The sequence below is a fragment of the Ptychodera flava genome, chromosome 1 (genome assembly GCF_041260155.1).
Source record: "Ptychodera flava strain L36383 chromosome 1, AS_Pfla_20210202, whole genome shotgun sequence".
Classification (NCBI taxonomy): domain Eukaryota; kingdom Metazoa; phylum Hemichordata; class Enteropneusta; family Ptychoderidae; genus Ptychodera; species Ptychodera flava.
In genome coordinates, this window is record NC_091928.1 from 36,094,038 (window position 1) to 36,113,324 (window position 19,287).

At 36.9% G+C, this 19,287-nt stretch overlaps 1 protein-coding gene across 3 annotated transcripts; it reads right to left on the reverse strand.

Moving 5' to 3' along the window:
• Positions 1 to 1,318: 1,318 nt before the first annotated feature.
• LOC139136325 (cytochrome P450 20A1-like) lies at positions 1,319 to 19,024 on the reverse strand. Of its 3 annotated transcripts, XR_011553181.1 has the most exons (12): positions 18,915 to 19,024; positions 13,910 to 13,989; positions 13,042 to 13,211; positions 12,350 to 12,495; positions 11,567 to 11,734; positions 10,877 to 10,943; positions 9,780 to 9,959; positions 7,672 to 7,795; positions 6,851 to 6,965; positions 6,025 to 6,089; positions 2,994 to 4,757; positions 1,319 to 1,648 (listed from the first exon to the last, which is right to left on the reverse strand). XR_011553181.1 is itself a non-coding variant. In XM_070704055.1 (11 exons), exons 1-11 carry the CDS (start codon positions 19,008 to 19,010, stop codon positions 4,505 to 4,507), a joined length of 1,464 nt encoding a protein of 487 aa, XP_070560156.1. In that variant the 5' UTR covers positions 19,011 to 19,024; the 3' UTR covers positions 1,319 to 4,504. The 3 variants fall into 3 exon arrangements, 2 of the variants coding, with proteins under 2 accessions (XP_070560156.1, XP_070560164.1); XM_070704055.1 differs by having other exon boundaries at positions 1,319 to 4,757; XM_070704063.1 differs by lacking the exon at positions 18,915 to 19,024 and having other exon boundaries at positions 1,319 to 4,757; positions 13,906 to 13,992.
• Positions 19,025 to 19,287: the final 263 nt, after the last annotated feature.

Consider the following 19,287-nt stretch of genomic DNA (forward strand, 5'->3'; position numbering starts at 1 on the left):
AAACCTTGCGAGCAGTTAGCAGTATACCTCGGAACATTGCTCCCCTCTAAGTTAGTTCTATCAACCACGGCTTTCCCCTCCCTCTACGTATTTTCCGGTACCCACTGTAAATTTTCTCCCCATCCACAGAAAATCATAAAATTTCTTCCCCTCCCACAGTAAATATCAATTTTTTCTCCCCGCCGGCTGATTAATTTTGAAATTTGCCCACCCGCTGCAAAACTGCGCACGAACACTTTTTTGCACGAACAGCTTAGTTGGCGGCACCTGCTGTATCACATATGAATGTTTGAGCGACGATTGACGCCAAAGGTACAGAGTGAGACTAATCGATTTTAGTATGCTAAAAATACCATGCAGGACTTTTGTCCTCATGTAAATTTAGGAAAAGTTGTTACTTTGTTTTGTTTTTTTGGTTTGAACTCTTTACCTATTTTTAGCTCACGTGTTACTTTGTTGTTTTTTTGCTTTGAACTCTTTACCTATTTTTAACTCACGTGTTAACACACGTGAGCTAATGTCGCAGCGATGTATGTCTGTCTGTGTATCTGTCTGTTTTTGTATCTGTCTGTCTGTCTGTGTGTGTGTCTGTCTGTGTGTCTGTCTGTGGTCCCGTTATCTCAAAAACGGCTCATCAGATCAGAATCAAATCTGGTAAATGGATTCTGTTTGAAAATAGTAAAAACTGATTAGTTTTTGGTGGGTGTGACTTGCATATTTCGTGCTCATTTGCGTAATTAATGGTTTTTGAAAAATCGGACATACGTTGAGAACGGCTGCACAGAATTGAATGAGATTCGCTACGAATGTTGGTCACACAGGGAATTATCCTCTATGAAAGATATAAAGGGGTCACATTAAAGTGAATTGCTAATTTGCATATTGCATAACATTCCTAATTAGGGACATATAGCTGAATTTAGAAATCAAAATTGTAATAAACTTGGTATGTATTTTTAAGATACTATGATTTAACATTATTGAAAGTCATTAAGCATTTTTTACTTCGGCCAACTTCTTATTTGCATATTTAATGAAGTCTACTAATTAGGGTTGTGTATCTTGCTTGACGTGACCAAAGTTGACGAACTTTGCTACGTACATATTTAACTGGCTTTCCCAGTTAGGGATATGAGACTGGAAGGACTCTAAAAGGTTTATGAAACTTGTTATATGTATTGAAGAGACAATTATCTCGTATAAGTGAAAATATTTTGCATTTTCAAGTCAGGTAATTAGTATATCTAATGAGCTTTCACAGTTTGGCATATATTGCTTGGAGGACATGACCAAAGGCTATTACACTTGCTATATACAGTGATGATACAATGACAGCAGTCCAAGAAATTTTATTTTCTATTTCAGCTAATTACATAATCATATATACTTAATGACCTTTGGAATTAATCTGTGGTGAATATTATTCATGATATTGATCATAACACTTTCAATTAAGTTGTAAACATGTGGCGAAAGTTTAACTTCAAAGATAACTACAATATATATTGAAACATGTGAGCATTTCCAGTTCATATGTGGTCTGAGTCTGTAAGCAGGTAGTTTTAACAAGTTTAAAGCTCCAATAGCTGCGAATTAATGCATTATTTTCATAATTTTTTTTTCAAATCAAGGTTGGTTCGTGCATAGACTCTCGAGAAAAACGGGACAGGCAACTGCGATAGAGAACAAAGGGTCTATGGGATTAGCAGCGTGCGATCTATCTTGGAATAATTAAGAGGTGTTAATGGGTCGGGCACAGAATGAAGCTGGACCCGATCGACTGCACAACGTCCGGTTCATAGACACGTGCATGCGGGTATACGGCAATAATGTTTTCGGATTACAAGTTATTCCAGATTACCCGCAAGTCCAATTTTAGAAAGAAAAGTGTTACAAATATTTTGAGAAGAATTCGTGAAAATGGTTTTAAAGTACTTTTTACATATTGGTAGCGAGATTCGATGCAACTAGAAGTCTGCAGGGAGTTAGTATGTTGCTGTAAAGTGACAAAGTTTCGAATAGAAATCCGAAACACATATCGCTGCAGTTCCAGACTTGACAGCAGTTGACATCACAGAGTTGTTTACATTCCGCAATCGTCCGTGTATCCTTTTCCCTCATTTTTGCAGTTTTTTAACCGTCGGAATGCTCCATGATTCGGTAAAGTATGTATGTTAACTACTGAAATTTTGTTGTTTGAAAACTGTGAACGGCCAAATTTACGAGGACAGCGTTCAGCTTTGTGTAAATGCGTGTCTACCTTACCGCTTCTGACTCCACCAACCGTTGGAGAGTCCCGATTTATCGCAAAGTTTCTCCTGACAGCGAAAGTGAGTGTTGCAAATATATTTTCTAGTACTTTGCGGATGTACACATGTGTAGCTTATCCGAACTTTGGTGTTTCTCTAGGTTAAAACAGTACCAAAATGATAGAGGTCGTGTATTTGAGCTCCGATGGAGTAGTCATTTTTTATGTACCCTGATTTTCGTCAAATGTTGCGTGACAGATGAAATAAAGGTCAGATTTTCGTTTCGCAGGACTGGGGAAGTGTAGAGCTGTCAAACTTGTAAATGTTTGTTGTTATCGGAGATTTTTATGGTAGGGAATATAAACTTATATTGTCGATACCTAGCAAGAGTTTTCTGCAGCGTCTTTGGCTAAATGTACACTGTTTTTATCGTCTGGTTTTTTCCCGTTGGCTTCGGCTAGAATCCAAAATGTGATCTTCATCGTTACAAGAACAATCACCATGACTAGTATAAAAAAAACCCCTCAAATTCTCTGTGTCATTACTCGGAACGTGCCATGCAAGAGCAAAGTGTACATATTCAGAACGTCAGTTTGATCGTTAATGAGATTCAGTGTTAAGTACGGACTATTGTTGTCGGGGACCGCTTGGTAAATAAACTTTTATATATTCCAAGATAGATCGCACAAAGAAACCTCAGCAGTTGCCTGTCCCGTTTTTCTCGAGGGTCTATTGTTCGTGTACATGTGTTAATGGAAGGACATGTACAGAAGTATCACTGCTCGCTGATTTGGACCATGCCGACGCGTTTTAAAAGGTTATATATACTAAACTGGTACCGCATTCATAAAATGGCGCCTGCACGGAAAAGTACAAAAAATGCAGCATTTCCTGCACATATACATCGTGATCGTAAAGGAAACAAGCATCATGCCATTTTGAAAGTGGCGGGAAATCTAAAACGATGTTAAAGCATTTGAACTTTCATGCCACCTTCGACACTAATGACAGTGATACACTTTTTCTTTCTTTAATAGGTCTTATTCAAAGAAAACTCTTGGAAAACTCGGACTGTTTTGAGATCGGTCACACATTCACATCTATTGGGGCTTTAATAGTGTTCGCGTTGCATGTGAATAAAATGCAATGATGAAGAACGTAATGTGTATGTTATCGTTGAATACTGTGTGCGAGTGTTGTCAACGTAATTGCAACTTATGAAGATGTTCGGTCTCGGGCGCTGGATTTCTACGTTCGATCTCTCATAAGTCCGTTTTCTGCATTTGAGGCTTGAATTGACGAAAATACCCAAATAAGGCCACAAAGACACACAAGTTGATATAATATAAAAGCAGCAACCTCCCCGCAGTCGGGAATAAATTCGATTTTGGTATAATTTGCTCCATAGAGCACTCGCCTATCGGCTCGTGCTGTATGTCGCTAATTGTACCAAAATCTCGTGTATACCCGCCTCCAGCTGGGTATTGCTCAATTAAAAGGTCAATAGCTATAATGTTTGACTCGTAATTTTTAAGCCGCAGGCACTGCTGTTGTTTTTGAAGAAAGATAACACGACATATAATTATAAGTCATTTAACATAGTACACATACAAGTATACAGGTGTTTTCTAGAGAAATTGCAGTAGTCATTGCTAAAGCAGTGTATTATAAATAATAACGAATTACTTCAGGGAAAAGTAATAACATCCGTTACTAAGTTGCATGCATCTTCCAATCTTAACGACAGACAATTTGGCAATCGTCCGTCCGTCCCGAAGAAGATGCATGAAACATACGTAACATATATTATTACTTAGTACTTGTAGAATCTTTTATTGTTTCTTAAAAGGAAAATAGAATTGAACTCACAACCCGAGTGTTAAACAAGCAAACGTAATCGGAAATAGGTAATAAGTAAAAATTGACATGATTGGAATTAATTTGGGCGAATAGGATATTGAAGTAATGTTGGTTTAATCATCAAATTTGAGCTCACTTACTTTCCTTTTTTGTAATTCGCTTGATTTTATGTGTACTATGTATTATTGCAAATTTGAGCAACTGAAAACTTTCATAAACTTGAACAATTAGAAAATCCTATTGTCCCAAATTGGTTCCAGTCGTGTTAATTCCGAATGCAAAGCTATATATATTTAATTTTCTGATATTGTCTGTTTGAATTTCCGTCTATAGGTTGTCCTTCCTAACGTCGTATGGAGGATCTCATTAGCGACACAATCAAGTTTACGGAGTCGTCATTCTCGTTTTTCTATCATGATTCTGACTTCTTCGCTGGGCAATGTAACGAAACCATACTTTCGTTGTATGCTGTGTCCTCCCACCAGATGAAACTTGAACTTTCTACACAGTGTTGACAACAGCTGTGCACCCGCAGCATAGGAGACGCGGTATCCCGGACAGATCCTCTTGCCAGCGAATCCAAACGGAGAAAATGCCAACTTGTGACGCTCTGCAACTTTCTCGGGGAGAAAACGATCCGGATCGAATCTGTGCACAAAAGCGATCAAAGTGTTATCGAATTAGAAACAATCCCTTATATATAATTTTAATGTCCGCGTAAATCTATCCGTATAAGTATGCGTCTCGAAAGTGAAAGCCTTAAAGTTTTGCCCAAACTTTCCTCAAGGTGTATTTCAACTATTTATTTTAAAATCAAGAGCAACAATATGCAAATTTTGGTACCAGAGACACAAATTACACCAGATTTACCAATATTTGAAATTCATGGCGGCCACCATCCACTGCTAAACAATCAACACGATTGGAACTAATTTGGGATAATTGGATTTTCATAATCTTTAAATTTCTGAAAAGTTTTTGGTGCCAGATAGTTTAATGTTCAATAATATAAATTACTTATAAAACAAGAGTGTAATGTAAAAAGAAAAGCAGATGAGATCACATTTGTAGATTAAATCAACATTACTTAACCATCCAATTATCCCAAAATAGTTCCAATCGTGTTAATCTTTCATAAATTGATATACAGGTCACCCATGATAACCGTTCTTTGGTTGTTCCTGTGACAAGGGATGGAAATTTCTTTGGACTGATTATCTCATTTTCGGTCAAAGCATCGCTTTCTTCATACCACTGGTCTTACAACTTTGAAAATCAATCAGCTTAAGAATACCTTTATGAAGAAATTATAAAATTTGCAAAACGTTGGCATACCTAATGTTTTTGATAATTTTTGCCGTAAAACATACTTCTTTGAAAGTGTTTGTCTGATACTAATCAATCTTGTTTTATAATTCAAAGGGACGGCCTCAATCTGTTTTGGCCACCCTCTTCACATGTTGAATTTTTGACGACACACTATAACATTAGATACAATCGGTTTTAAGAAAGACTACGGTTTCCACCAGCCATATTGATCTCCTTTCTATTTTGGAGAGCTCGAGCTATGCAGCGATTCTGTTTTTCAGCAAAAACCCAGCAGCTGTATCGGTAATCAGACCAATAGTTGTTAATCACGAATGGAAATCAGAGTCATGGAGATCAGACACACAAGTGGGTGTATCTAAAATCTGTCATTATCTGATATTTAAAATACTCGTTACACCCAATATTTACTTTTTGCAAAATTATGTCTTTGAATGGTTTTTCTCGCACTCAAGACAGTAAAATGCTGTACAGCTTAAAAGGTAGACTCCACAAGTATCACACAAGAAAAAAAATGTATTTTTGAAGACGAAAATATGTCCGTCAAAGTCGCATTATCTGTTTATTTTTTTTTTTGGTTATTCAGTACCTTTCTGGTTCAGGCCAAATGGTCTCGTCCATCAACACAACACCGAGGGCGTGTATTACTCCAGACTAGAAAGACAAAAGACACGAATATACTAATCACACTTCAAATTTGACTCAAACCTAGTATCAGTGTACATGAATATCTTTGCTGGAATGTAGAAGCATTTTAAATGTGTCTCATCATTTAGAATATAACAGCTAAGACCTAAAGAGTTATATTTACGCGACTGGAACTAATTTTGGAGAATTGGGCTTTTTAATTGGCCAAATTTATAAGAAATGTTAGTCGCCCTTAGCTGACAGTTGCAATAATTACAAATTATCAATAAAAACAAGTGTATTGAATGAGCTTAACTTTTCTGATTAACCAACATTACTACATTATCCAATTATCACAAATTAGTTCCAATCGTGTTCATTACACAGTTAAGATTTGTAAAGGTTACACGAGCAACAGGTTTAAACAAATGTCGAAAACAAAGTAAACTCCTCTGAGTTTACTCCTTTGAGTACTGTCCGATTTCGTTTTGTAAGGCGTAAAAGTAGAATTTACCTAAAATCTGTCCTCATCTAGACTGGAATCTCTGATAAACAGCAGGGGAAAAAGTAACCAAAGGCAAAAGTCACACGGATCTTCACACATGCCTGACATGGGGTAATGCTAATAAATTTGATTACGCATAGTGTTATTTTTTCTCGGTGATGAGATTTTGAGTAGAAGTTTCGTTTCAACCGACTTTGCTAGTATTGCACTATGAATTTGCAACAATTGCCCTTCACGTTGAATCCCAAACAACCACCCCTCCCTAACAGACATGAATCCTTACCCCTTTTGGAATAATGTAATCCACCACTTTCATGTCCTCTTCGTAATTCACTCTCGCAGCCATTGGTGCAAGTACAGAACAGCGTATTGTCTCATCCATGACCCTTTTGAGGTACCTTTTAAATAAAACTATCTGTTACCATTTGTGAATTTTGTCTTCCCATACTATGAAACAAAACAACGAAACACACAAGTAAATATTTGGCGAGAGCTGTACATTCTTCCTTAAAACCTGAGATAGCAATTGAATGCGCCTACCGAAGTGCATAATGCGGATCTTATCCTTTTAAATAAGTTTGAGGGTTTGAGATGCCTCTACAGAAATCGATGCTCTCATGCAAATATAATACTTGTAAAAGGTCTTTAGCAAAATTGCAACATGAAACGAATAACATATAAGTAAGACTTTCTAACAAAATACTGTGTTAGAAATGATTGCTCTCATAGCATTAAAAATTGCCCTGTGGTAATAAGAGGTGAAGATGTCGTTTCAATGTGGCCCACATAATTTTCTATTTGAACCGAAAGTTTCATTAGTATGCAGGTACTCTAAGACCTCTAAAGTGAGGCACGAAACATGTTACTTCGTATTCAGAGCACATTAAACTACAATTTCACAATAAATTAAACGTTCTCTTCAGGATATATCAACATACATAAGCATCTTAAAATGACTGATTTGCGTATGTCTTCCTAGGAAGGCTATAACGTTTGATAATACTTTCAGAGCGTTTGTATGTCGAGCAAAAAATCATTACATAGGCCTACTTGATATGTACCAAACAATAGTTGTCTATAAGGCACAAACAATTAAATGTATACCTTAACCGACTTTGATTCATAAAATCAACATCTCGTTCCTTCCCTAGTATTTCGATTACTTCTTCGTATACCTTATCCTGTATTTTCATGTCTCGTGCCAAAAAGTAGATCGCCCATACAAGCACTAGGGGAAAAAACCCGATAAGATATGTTAGTTTACAAGGCATGAAGTTTGACCAGTTACACAACCAACTTTAAACGCTTCTCCGATCCACTGTACATCTTTTATATTATTTTAAGTATGGAACACAGGAAAACAAAGAGAATATGTATCTTTGAGAATATGAAAACGTCGCAGAAGTATAACATTATCTATTGCATTGTATGTATATATATATATATATATATATATATATATATATATATATATATATATATATGTAATGTGTCTAACAGTAGTTGTCTTAAAATGTGTAGATAATGGAATATGTGCTTTCCATATAAATAACACTGCACATTGGACTTATACATAGATATCAAAAATATGTCTTTGACATACGTACGAGATAGATAGTTTTATTCATTCATTCATTCATTCATTCCTCCATTTTTTCGTTCATTCCTTCTTTAACACTTTCACTGCGTAATTAATTTTTATACGTGCATTCCTGTGCATAGTTTTCTATGGATATATGGCCTTATAAATATTGATTTACATGCATGAGCTGTATCTTTTTAACTATAAGAGTATTCGGGCAATTTTTTCAGTGAGTATTGCAATATGAGAGAGCATCATAAAATTAACAAAAGGTCACGTGACTCATCTGGAAGGTCACGTGATAATGGCGGCCATATTGGATTTTGCAAAAAAGTTCAAAAAATGTTGCATTTTTTTGTTATTTCAATATATAAATGTATTTTTTTCAGTTTAACACTTAAAATTACTACTTACATTATATTAACTCAAATTAAGCAAGGGAACACATACTTTAAAACATATTACACATAAATGAGGTAAATATGCATATTTATTACAAGTTCATCTTTGAACAACATGTATCATCTGACATTCAAGTGAGAGATATATTATATATATGCTTATATACTTGTAGCTAGTCCGATGTGTAATTGCCACTGATAGATTGATGTCGTACAACATCCACAGGATACCTCATCAACATTTGTGACGTCGGTCACCGACCCTTTGTAGCACTTTTCTCTCAGCATGCTCAGCTGGCCTACCTTTCTGTCTTGCTTGCAATCTCTGTCTTGCTCAACTGGTTCGGGAACATATTCAAGTTCGGTATTATTGTAATTTGAAATTTGACTTCTGCTATCTCCGTCGAGTTCAGTTTCACGATCAGTGACAATTCCACTATCACTGTCTAGAAAAACATGCTCAAGGGCTTAGTCAGTGTTGAACTGTGCCGTGTCGCCATTTTTAAATACCCTCTGACAGAAAAATAACAACTGATCACACGATCCTTACAAATTACGGCGGAGAAATGACCGAGTATGGCGGCATTTGTTTACAAATTTGGCGCGCATGCTCATTTAGGTTTGACCTCTACCTCGTATGCTACACTAGGCTTGAGGAAATAGTCAACAAACATGATGTAGATCAGACAAAGCCACGTATATCGAACGCATATAAACGCGTACGTTCTTGGCGCGTTTACGCGCCTCCCGCAGTCTGGCGTGTTGGCGCAGAATGCGTCCTCCTGCGGTGAAAGTGTTAAATTAATTTACTGTTTTAAAGTACGCCCAACCGATTTACTCGAGTGGATGATCTTCTTCTTGGTTATCACAGTACATGTAACACGATTGGAACTAATTTAGTATAATTTGATCTTCATATTTCTCAAATTTCTCAAAAGTGTTAGGTGACCTAAGGCTGAATGTTGCAATATTACAAATTACTCATAAAAACAAGTGCATAAATTAAAAAGAAAATCATAAGAGCTTACATTTGCAGATTGAACTGACATTACTTCACCATTCAATTATCCCAAATTAATTCCAATCGTGATCTGTAAATGATATTACAGAGAACCATGCTTCATGCCTTTATTCAAAACCTGTCTATCCGTGATAATGGGGAGGGCACCGCAACAAGTATTTGATTGTGGGTTTCTAAATATTATAGTGGGAAATATGTATTCACTTACTGTACATAGTAGTATGGTAACCGCCGATGAAGAAGGTTGAAGCGTCGCTGAGCAACATTTCGTCAGTTGCGCAGAAATCAATGAGCACGTCAAGAAAGTTCCTATCTTCCTCCCTCAGTGGAGGATTGTCACGTCGGTGTTGAATTGCTTCTTGTATCAGCCCACGCCAGACATTCAAGGCTGAAGTAAGGGAACGTGAAGCAACGTAGCCGTTAGTGTTTCGCTCAGATGGACGAGACTGATACAATTTATACACATTGTATTGAGTGGAAGATCACCTGTTTTACTGGGGAGAGTGTGAAAAACACCACAGAGCAAACATACAGTCCCATGGAAAAATGCTCGAACTCGGACTAGTGAACAAAATGTGTTTAACCGTTCAAAGCAATATAAATAGTTTAAAAAGCGAATAGGGAAAAAGTAACTGTTGGTCATTATTTGAAGTATGGTATACGAAGCAATAGATGTTTTCCTCAACTGCCCATTGTGCTGCAGGTTGTATGGTTAACTGGATGCTTTGCGTTGAATTACGAAGGAAAGCCAAATGTGTGCAAGCCGATGTACCATAGTCAATTTTGCGTCGTCTTTAATAGCACTCAACCTCGGGAAGGGTACTCCTGACATTTTCATACGGGGTATACCGCCCAAGCCGAAAACATCTACCCATGTATATTCCAAAAATATGACCTATTGTTAGGGATTTGCTTGACAAATTTGGGAAATTTTCACCTTTATTTCGTTTCATGTGAAGGATTTATAAAACATGGGACATAAGCTTCGTTATTGATTCATGTTTATGGTTTTTTCAAATGAAAAATCGACCCATATTTAAGGATTTTTTCGTGAAAAAGTAGCTCCCTCCTCTTTCGCAGTTATTTTCATCATTGTCTTTCTGGCCGTAACATTCCTTATAATTGTCAGAATTATTTAACGTATAGGCAGCATACGCACATATTATATGCATAAGAATGACCCATACCGCCTCCTTAACCTGGCAAGTCGCTAGATGGCGAGATCTTTTAAAAGATTTGTAGCCGATGTGGGGACTAGTATGAAAGTGCGGTTATATTAAGCAGAAAGTATGAAATGAAACATACCAGAGTTAAATTTTTCATCATTCGCAGGGCAGCTATCACTCACTTTCTGATTAAGCGCCTCTAGGATCTAACAATAATCATGAACAAGGATATAAATGTTAAATTTCAAATTATGATAATCCAAAGACGACGCAAGCTGATTTCACAGTGTGGATTACTTCTTAATTACCTAGTCACATTCAATCATAAAAACATTTAATGTGTATATCAATTATTCTGCACACCATTTACGTGCTCGAATGACATGTCGTATGTTTGCTTTCAAAGAATATGCTGTGTCGAGTAAGCATATCGTAGTTCTTTAAGAAATAAAATTTGTTCACTTCCATGGCACATTAAATCACGTTTCCGAAGCTACATCTATCACTATCTTTCACAATATTCATACAACATAATATTGTAATTATTCTTGCCCTCGATGACCAGCAAGACTCATCAGCTTTTTGTTTCGAAGTTCTAATGATTCATTACTGTAGCTCGCACATTGTACAAAGGATTATCTTCATGTTCTTCCTTTGGACGGGATGGTGAATATCTGAACATGTCGGTGTTTCGAGACATAAAGTCTACTTGTAGTTAGTTTGCAATTTGCAATCACAAAAGTGTGCCATTGTCTATCATTGGTTCATTTCATTGAGCGCTAGCCCTACCACCTCTCACCTGCAAAATTCGTAGGATTAATGAGCTTACCGTTTCGTAATTGCGGTGCAGTTCAGTGACCTTCTGTTCGTCTTCGAAGTAGGCCCCGTAAAAAACCCTTCCTAAGGCCTTGCTCACAAACACTGACATGTATTGCTGCAGTGTAATGTGTTCTCCGGGAGGAACAGAAGATAGCTTCTTTGCTACGTCATTAGCCATCTTTAAAAAAGGTTTGTGTCACAATTCAATTATCAAGTAATTCAATTGAAACATATGTATAAACACATGGACATCTTTCGACCCAGTCACATTTTTGACAAAATACTATAAGCCTCATGTTACAATTTTCTGGCCCTTAATAATTATACAAAATTTTGGTTTTTGGCTCGCGTGTTGGCACACGCGACCTAATGTTGCCGCGATGTCTGTCTGTCAGTTCATATCTCAGGAAAGGCTTTCAAATCTGGTACATAGATTCAGCTTGCAAATAACAAGAACAAAGTATGTATGTACGTACGTACGTATGTGTGTGTGTGCATGCATGCATGCATGTATGTATGTGTGTACGTAGGTAGCTAGGTAGGTAGCTAGGTAGGTATGCCGGCAGGCAGTCACGTACGTACATAGGATGTAGTATGATGTGTACATTATTATTTCTATTCGGCTTAACTGCACAACGTTTGAATAATTCAAGAGCGTAAGTTTTCGTAACTCGCGATTTAAGCATCATCGCAAACATTAAACGTTTATTTAAGATCGTTTCATTAATGATCATGACAGAGTTACAGATACCACCAGTTCATCCTTCATAAATACATTTCGTAACTATCTTACCCCTTTAATATATACGTAATAATTCTGCAGGGCGTCATGTTGGAATGAAACATCATATATCTTCCGTCGGGTTTTGCCTTCTTTACCGTTGGTGGTCTGGAGACTGCTATCGCCATTCAGTGGCCTCATGAACTCGAACAGTTCAACTGTAAGATGGTTAGATAAAGGAAATGGCAATTGGAAATAATACCTTTTTGAAACTTCACGTGTCACGTTGTAATGTACATTATTGATGTCGTTGTAGCAGAAAGCGATGCGATAGAAGTGCATATATGTTGATAACATTCGCTGGTCAAATGAGACTGTAAAGAATGGTTATCTGTGAACTAAGCAGCTGTATTTGTTGTTACGTAGACAAAAATGTGAACCACAGCTTAGTTATTGAGTTTACCTTACAAAAGGGTGTGAGATTAAAAGATACCTGAGAAATCTGTTTGGCGATGAGAACACTTTTAAGCAGTAGTATCAAAACAACAAACGGGAGCATAGCATTTTAACAAAAAAGCACGAGGTCTCGCTTCATGTCTATGGGTAAATTCACATTTAGATATACTCTATGGTTGAAGTACAAAAATTTAAGCTACTTGGTGGTAAACCTTTCAAGAATCGGGTTACAGTAACATTTCCAATGTACAGAAAATCTTTCATATCCTGCTTGTTCGAAGAGAATATTTTAATAGCGATTCTCTTACCTGGTCTGTCAAAGGCCTTGATGTGATCCTTCCAGGCTTGAGGGGACGCAAGACTGACGTAATAATGCTTGCCATACCAAAATGACGCAACATGGCCATACTTGGCGTGTAACATGAACAGAAAGTCAGCGAAACTACCTGCCTCCGTAATGTCTTGCAAATTGCCATCCCTAGTTTTGACAAAAATATTAGTGTTTGACAGCATGTAATATGTGATCTTTTTTTACAGAATACGTCAATTTATTTTGCATTACAACACGATAAAATTTGTTGCCATGAAAGAACGTTATTCCTCGATAAAAACAGAGTAATTCGGAAAGATCTGAATCAGATTCAAATCTATCCGCTCGAAAATCACATTCGATTTGATTACGTCAACGGCAAACGCTTTCGAACATCGTCTACATCACCATCCCCTGAAACGACCGGAAGCAACTGAAAATATATGGTAAAATTATTAGGAGTTACAGTTCTTTTATATGCAAGAAACACTTCATCTCCAAGTGTGATCTTCTTTCATTACAAAGTTAACAAGTTAATGCAAACACCCTTTATGTAAAATTCTTCCGTGTCGTTCGTAAAAAATTCGGTCGCTTCCTCACTTACTTTCGAAAAAGAATCCAATGAACAATATAGTTTGTGGCCTTATTTCAAATTGATGACAGTTCGCTCTACTTGAAACAGACTGTTCTGTTACTGGTGCAGAGCAGTTCGTAAGTAAGTTATATTATTGCAAATCAAACCATTGTCAAATATCAGATTCAGGGGTTCTTTCTGATCCGAATACACATTGAGTCGACTGCGATGACGTCGACAGAACACAATCAATTTCACCATCTCAATTTGGAAATACGATCCACAAACCTACTCGGGGTGTCGTTTCTCCATTCCTGGTATTTTCTTCACTGTTGACAATTTTTCTTCAGCTTTTACGACTTTAACACCATCCTTGGAAATACATAAGTAACGTATTAGCAATTCTTTAACAACAAAACATAATATATTAAGGCCAGGATGAAAAAATAAATTGTTCATCGGAATCGCCGCTTCTACTTTGGCTTATTTGGAATTTTTTTTGATCGCGGCAAATTCTTACTTCTGCATCACAAATATTTTTAGTACTGCCGCTGGTGGCGCCCTACACTTTGTCGGGTTTTCGCGGGCACGGGATTTTGAATGAGACTTCCGACGTGTTTGGACTTAGTTTACCGCCAACACGTGGTTGTGACGTCTGAATTTGGCGAATCACGACGCAAAGTGGGTCGATTTGGACAGAAATTTCCTCGTTTTGTAAAGGTTAGTACATGTCACATCATGAGTATTAATTTGATCGCCAACATTCGACGTGATGGATAACAGCTAGCTCCAAAGACGCTATTCAGTGTTTGTCCTGATATTTTCGGCGATTTGTTCAACAAGATCGTGACAGCAGATGGACGGTGCATCCGATTGAATGAAAATTACATCGAAAGTATAAAAAATTACGGCAATGACAAAACACATGGTTGAGTCGATGTTAAAGTACGATCTGAATGATGACTATATAAGTTCACTCCGATCACAGTACAGTGTTGTTAGACCATTGTGTAAAATGTATAGAGCGCGGTGAAGTTGCCAAAACATGGGGCCAAAGTAAAATGAAAAAACTCAGATGCTAGGTTCTAGCAGGACAATATTAAAGGACAATACTGAATTGTTGAATTTCAGTGATTTGCTGTACATTTCAGTTTAATTCTGAGAGAATGTTGAAATACTCAGAATATGTTGTGCAAACACTAACTGTGAATGTCCTATGTTATTGTTGGGAAATATAGTATTGAATTCAGTTACCAGTATCAGTGTTTCTTGTCTGAGATATTTCTGGTAAAAAGGGAAACAATTATCTTGCCTTGTCTGCATCTGTGCAAAAATGCCAGAGAACCGCGTTTACCTTCGGCCTAAAAAAATTTAAAAAAAAATTTCGCTCGCCGCTCCTGGAACTTGGTCCAAAAATCCGATGAACAAGATTTTTTTTCTCTGGCCTAAGTGTTTTATATTTGCGCCAAGTCACTTGCCTACCATGGAAATCTGAAACAACTGTCATATTAAAATATTTTCCCATCGAAAATGTTTGCAAGTTCATTAAATCGCTATTAATAATGTTGAAATTGGTATTCTAAGGTAATAATATATCCAAAAATGCCTTAAATTTCTCACCCGATGGGTTGAGATCTCGAGGGTTTAGTGCTTGCCAATGTTACTATTTTTCTCTATTGCTTGTGATGCTAGTTCAAACATTTCGTGACTTCTGAGTCTAGACACGCCGAGGCTCCGTAATGAGGGGCATAACAATTCTACTGTAAAGTTCAGACCAGTGGCTGTGCTCATCAAATACCTATAACATCTGGTACCATAATTACTAGCTTGTAATAAAGGTGTGACTTTAACGCAAATCCCTCTGCCATTCTTTATAGTACAATATAGTATAAGAGCTTTGTCAATACCTGTGAATTTTGCAATGTCATAACCTTCATTATTACTGATAATGTATCCGATTATTCAGCATTGTGGCCCAACAGCGAGCACAATACAAGCCTTTAGGTTTTTGTTTGTAAACGAATAAAGGACTGGGTGGGAGTGGCGGGAAAGCCATGTAACGCATAAAACGATGACTCTTAATGGTGCACAATATCGATAATAATGCGTTACTGTACGATTTATCAAATATTTTGAGTCCTCCTGCATGCACTTGTCGTCTGCTCTGTCTGGCTCGCGGTCAGCTGTCCCCGTCCGACACGCTGCATGCAGTGCAGTGTGCACGGTTCAGTACTACGTTGTCCACGATGTGGCTCGCATTTGGCTCACTTCGTTGATGTATTGGTAAATACACAGAACTCAGTCGGCTTTGCGAGATAAGCGTGGAAAGCTACTCAAAGCAGTCATCAACAGGCCAACAACGGCAACATCATCAACCATGACCCGTAACGTCTAGGGAAATGACACCAGCGCCATTCAAAGTCTCGATCCAAGGTCAGCAACGACCAACAATCATGACGACCTTGGGCTCTCCGTTGATCTCTAGCATCTCGGTTACCTAGTTCTGATGCACCAGCTGTATTGGGCGACAACTTTCATCATCGGTTTCGACTAGTTCTCGACAAAAACCGTCCAATACACATATTTTGTCAACCGCACCTCTCAAATACCCGTTTACATAGAGTTTTCCCGTTCACCAAAATACAATAGCTCTTCTCACGAAGCCATCGAAAATTAAATTTATAGCCACAATTATAACTGAAATTTAAACATTTGAAAAACATTGTTGAACTCTGTTGATATTGTTTGCAATTGAATGCTGTACTACTAGCGACATAATAATGATCGTATTGATCAGCTGATACCATGCGGTTCGCTGATGTCGATGCATGTACATTCCGTTTTCTTTATGCCTGGCATTTCACCGTATTTCAGCTTTTTGAATGGTGTGATATTGAAAGTTGATGTTTCAAGTCCGAGATAAACGGTAGGGATGCATATTCCTTTTCATTTACTTCGAAAATACATCGATTTTTATTTACAAATCGAACAGTGAAAGTACTGCTCATTTTTTGTGTTGAATGTGCGTGCAGTGTGGAGAGCGTAGAAATGGACACAGTATACAGATTCAGGGCCGATGAGGCTCACTGGCTTCAAACTCAGTTTTGAATTTCCTTTTGTGTTCGTTTTTTACATCTACAAATTCACTGGCATTGCCAAAACTATAAAATAATAGCAATAATATACCCCATCCCGGCCCATGATGGACTCAAGCAAACTTTGCACTCCATATCCCTTGTCTTAATTATTCAAAATATCTGACTCACGTCACACTTTCTGGAATGCAAGCTGTAAAAACGCTTTTCCAAATTGTGTCTCAGAGTTTTTATATCTCGCTCAGTTTTTTGGAGCACAATTTTAAAGAAATCAACTAGGATTAAATTCACCGCTCTGGAAGTTTTTCTGGCATACAAATCGTTTTAGAAGATCCTTAGGACAGCTTGCACTCACACAAATTTTAGTCTTATATCTCAAAGCATTAAAACAAAAACATAGGGAAAACAGATTTTTGAAAGGTTATGCAAATTACCTGTCACATGATAGTTATGGAAAGAATGGTGACAATGTTGTTACCAAAATGTTCCTCTATATCTAGGCTTTCCGAAAATATATAATTTACGGGGGTTCTGAGCTTATTAATCACTAGGGAATTGTTAGCTTAAAAGGGTCAATTTCTTGTCTTGGAACCTTAAGCAAATTTTTCAATAGAGAAATATAATAGTCAAGAAAATCTAAGCGAATAGAAAATTAAAAGTCAACGATATATTGCAAATAGCAATAAATATCGTGTGCTTTGACGATGTAGGTTCACCTTGGGAGCACACCACAGCAACTGTTTCCTATGGCTTATTTTCGGAGGTAACATTCCAGCTTAGGAAAAGCCGCAAAGAGCTTGTCTTTAGAAATAGCTCGATACCTCGAAAGTCAGATGTTGTATATATATATATATATATATATATATATATATATATATATATATATATATATATATATATATATATATATATATACACACACATATCATTATAATATATATATATATATTATATATATATATATATAATATATATATATATATATATATATATATATATATATATATATATATATATATATGAAACTCGAGAAAGGGTTGATGTCAATCCACCTCTCGATCAGGCAAAAAGTTGCTGTGGTGGCGATAATAGGGAATTATATGTAAAAACTTATAACGAGAACAAGTACTGATACTTAAATATAAACCATATATGCTCTCGATAACCTCAGTAACAACATGGCGAATGCGGATACATACTTTTCTATTTTAACGTGGTGGTGCACTTAGCCAACAAACCTTTTTCAAAGCAATACTTTTTTATCAAAGATGACATGAAAACCCCCTCGCACTATATATTTTCAAAATGTAGAAAATCTAATTTAAGTGTAGACACAGTTATTTACATGATGAATGGAGTGGTACATATTTAACATGAATGATAAACATTACGGAAAAAAAAACTGGACACTATGATATTTAATTTCTCATTTGTAACCATAGTATCTGTAGAAACAAAGGTAATTTTTAAGCGTTGTCAATTCTCATTCTTGAAAGCAGGGTTCAGAAGACTTGATGAAAATTATCAAAAGCAAACTTGAAATTACTCATTCAAAATGTAAGAACTATATTGTCAAGTTGTAGTGTTGTTCTATGTTATTTAAAAGACATGGTGTGAACATTTCACAAAGTTTGACACAGTCAAGTGGAGTTACATATAATTAAATGTAGAAAACGGGTAAAAAAGCTAGGAAATCGTGTAGTTTACATAAATTTGCACAAATCTGCACACTTTTCTCGCCCAAAAACTGAATACGACTGCTTGTCACGCTAAAAAGAGAACCAAATCAATATGTTCATTTTTGGTTAACAGGTTAATGAAAATTTAGTGAATCTTTGCAAAAAGTGACATTGAGCAGGAGAAGTCGATTCCCTAACTATACAAGTAATTGTATGTTTACATGGTGCTCTTGAACGATAGAATTGACGAGTACTTGAAGGCAAGGAAACCTTCCAACTTCATGTTAGCCATGAAGCTTGTACGGGAGCTGAGCTACAACAATAATCGCTTGGGATTAGGTACGCCGTGAACGTAGATGAAAATTCTATGACTGATACAGGGGCTTTCACCGTCTGTCAAACGACAAGCGACTGTGCCTGTAGCAGTCAATTGATAGCCTACGTCTCAAAGCTTGCAGATCAGAGTATATGGTGTGCTATTCATACCTGAAATGAATTCAGCAGAGATCAAACATTAACCTACCTTTGAAAATCGAGCGGTGAGGATTGGCCTTAGACATTGGTATAGAATCGAAATGACGACAACAGCCACAGCGATCAAAACAGCCACATTCGCCATCTTGTTTTCCGCTTTAGGCCAAAGGTTGTTCACCTCGGTCATGGGTCGCCATGCTTGGGTCAAGGAACCTTGCATTTAGATGGGTTGATAAGTTGAACCGTCATCGATGCTTGTTGTAGCCACTAATTTATAAGGTGTGAAATATTTGAGCATGTATGCCGGGCTCGCTGGTCGGGCTGCTGTAGGCTTTATACGGATTAATGACTTTATTTTAACTACAAAGTATGTTCAGAAGGACAGTATTTATGTATAATATTTGTGAAAAATTGATGATGTG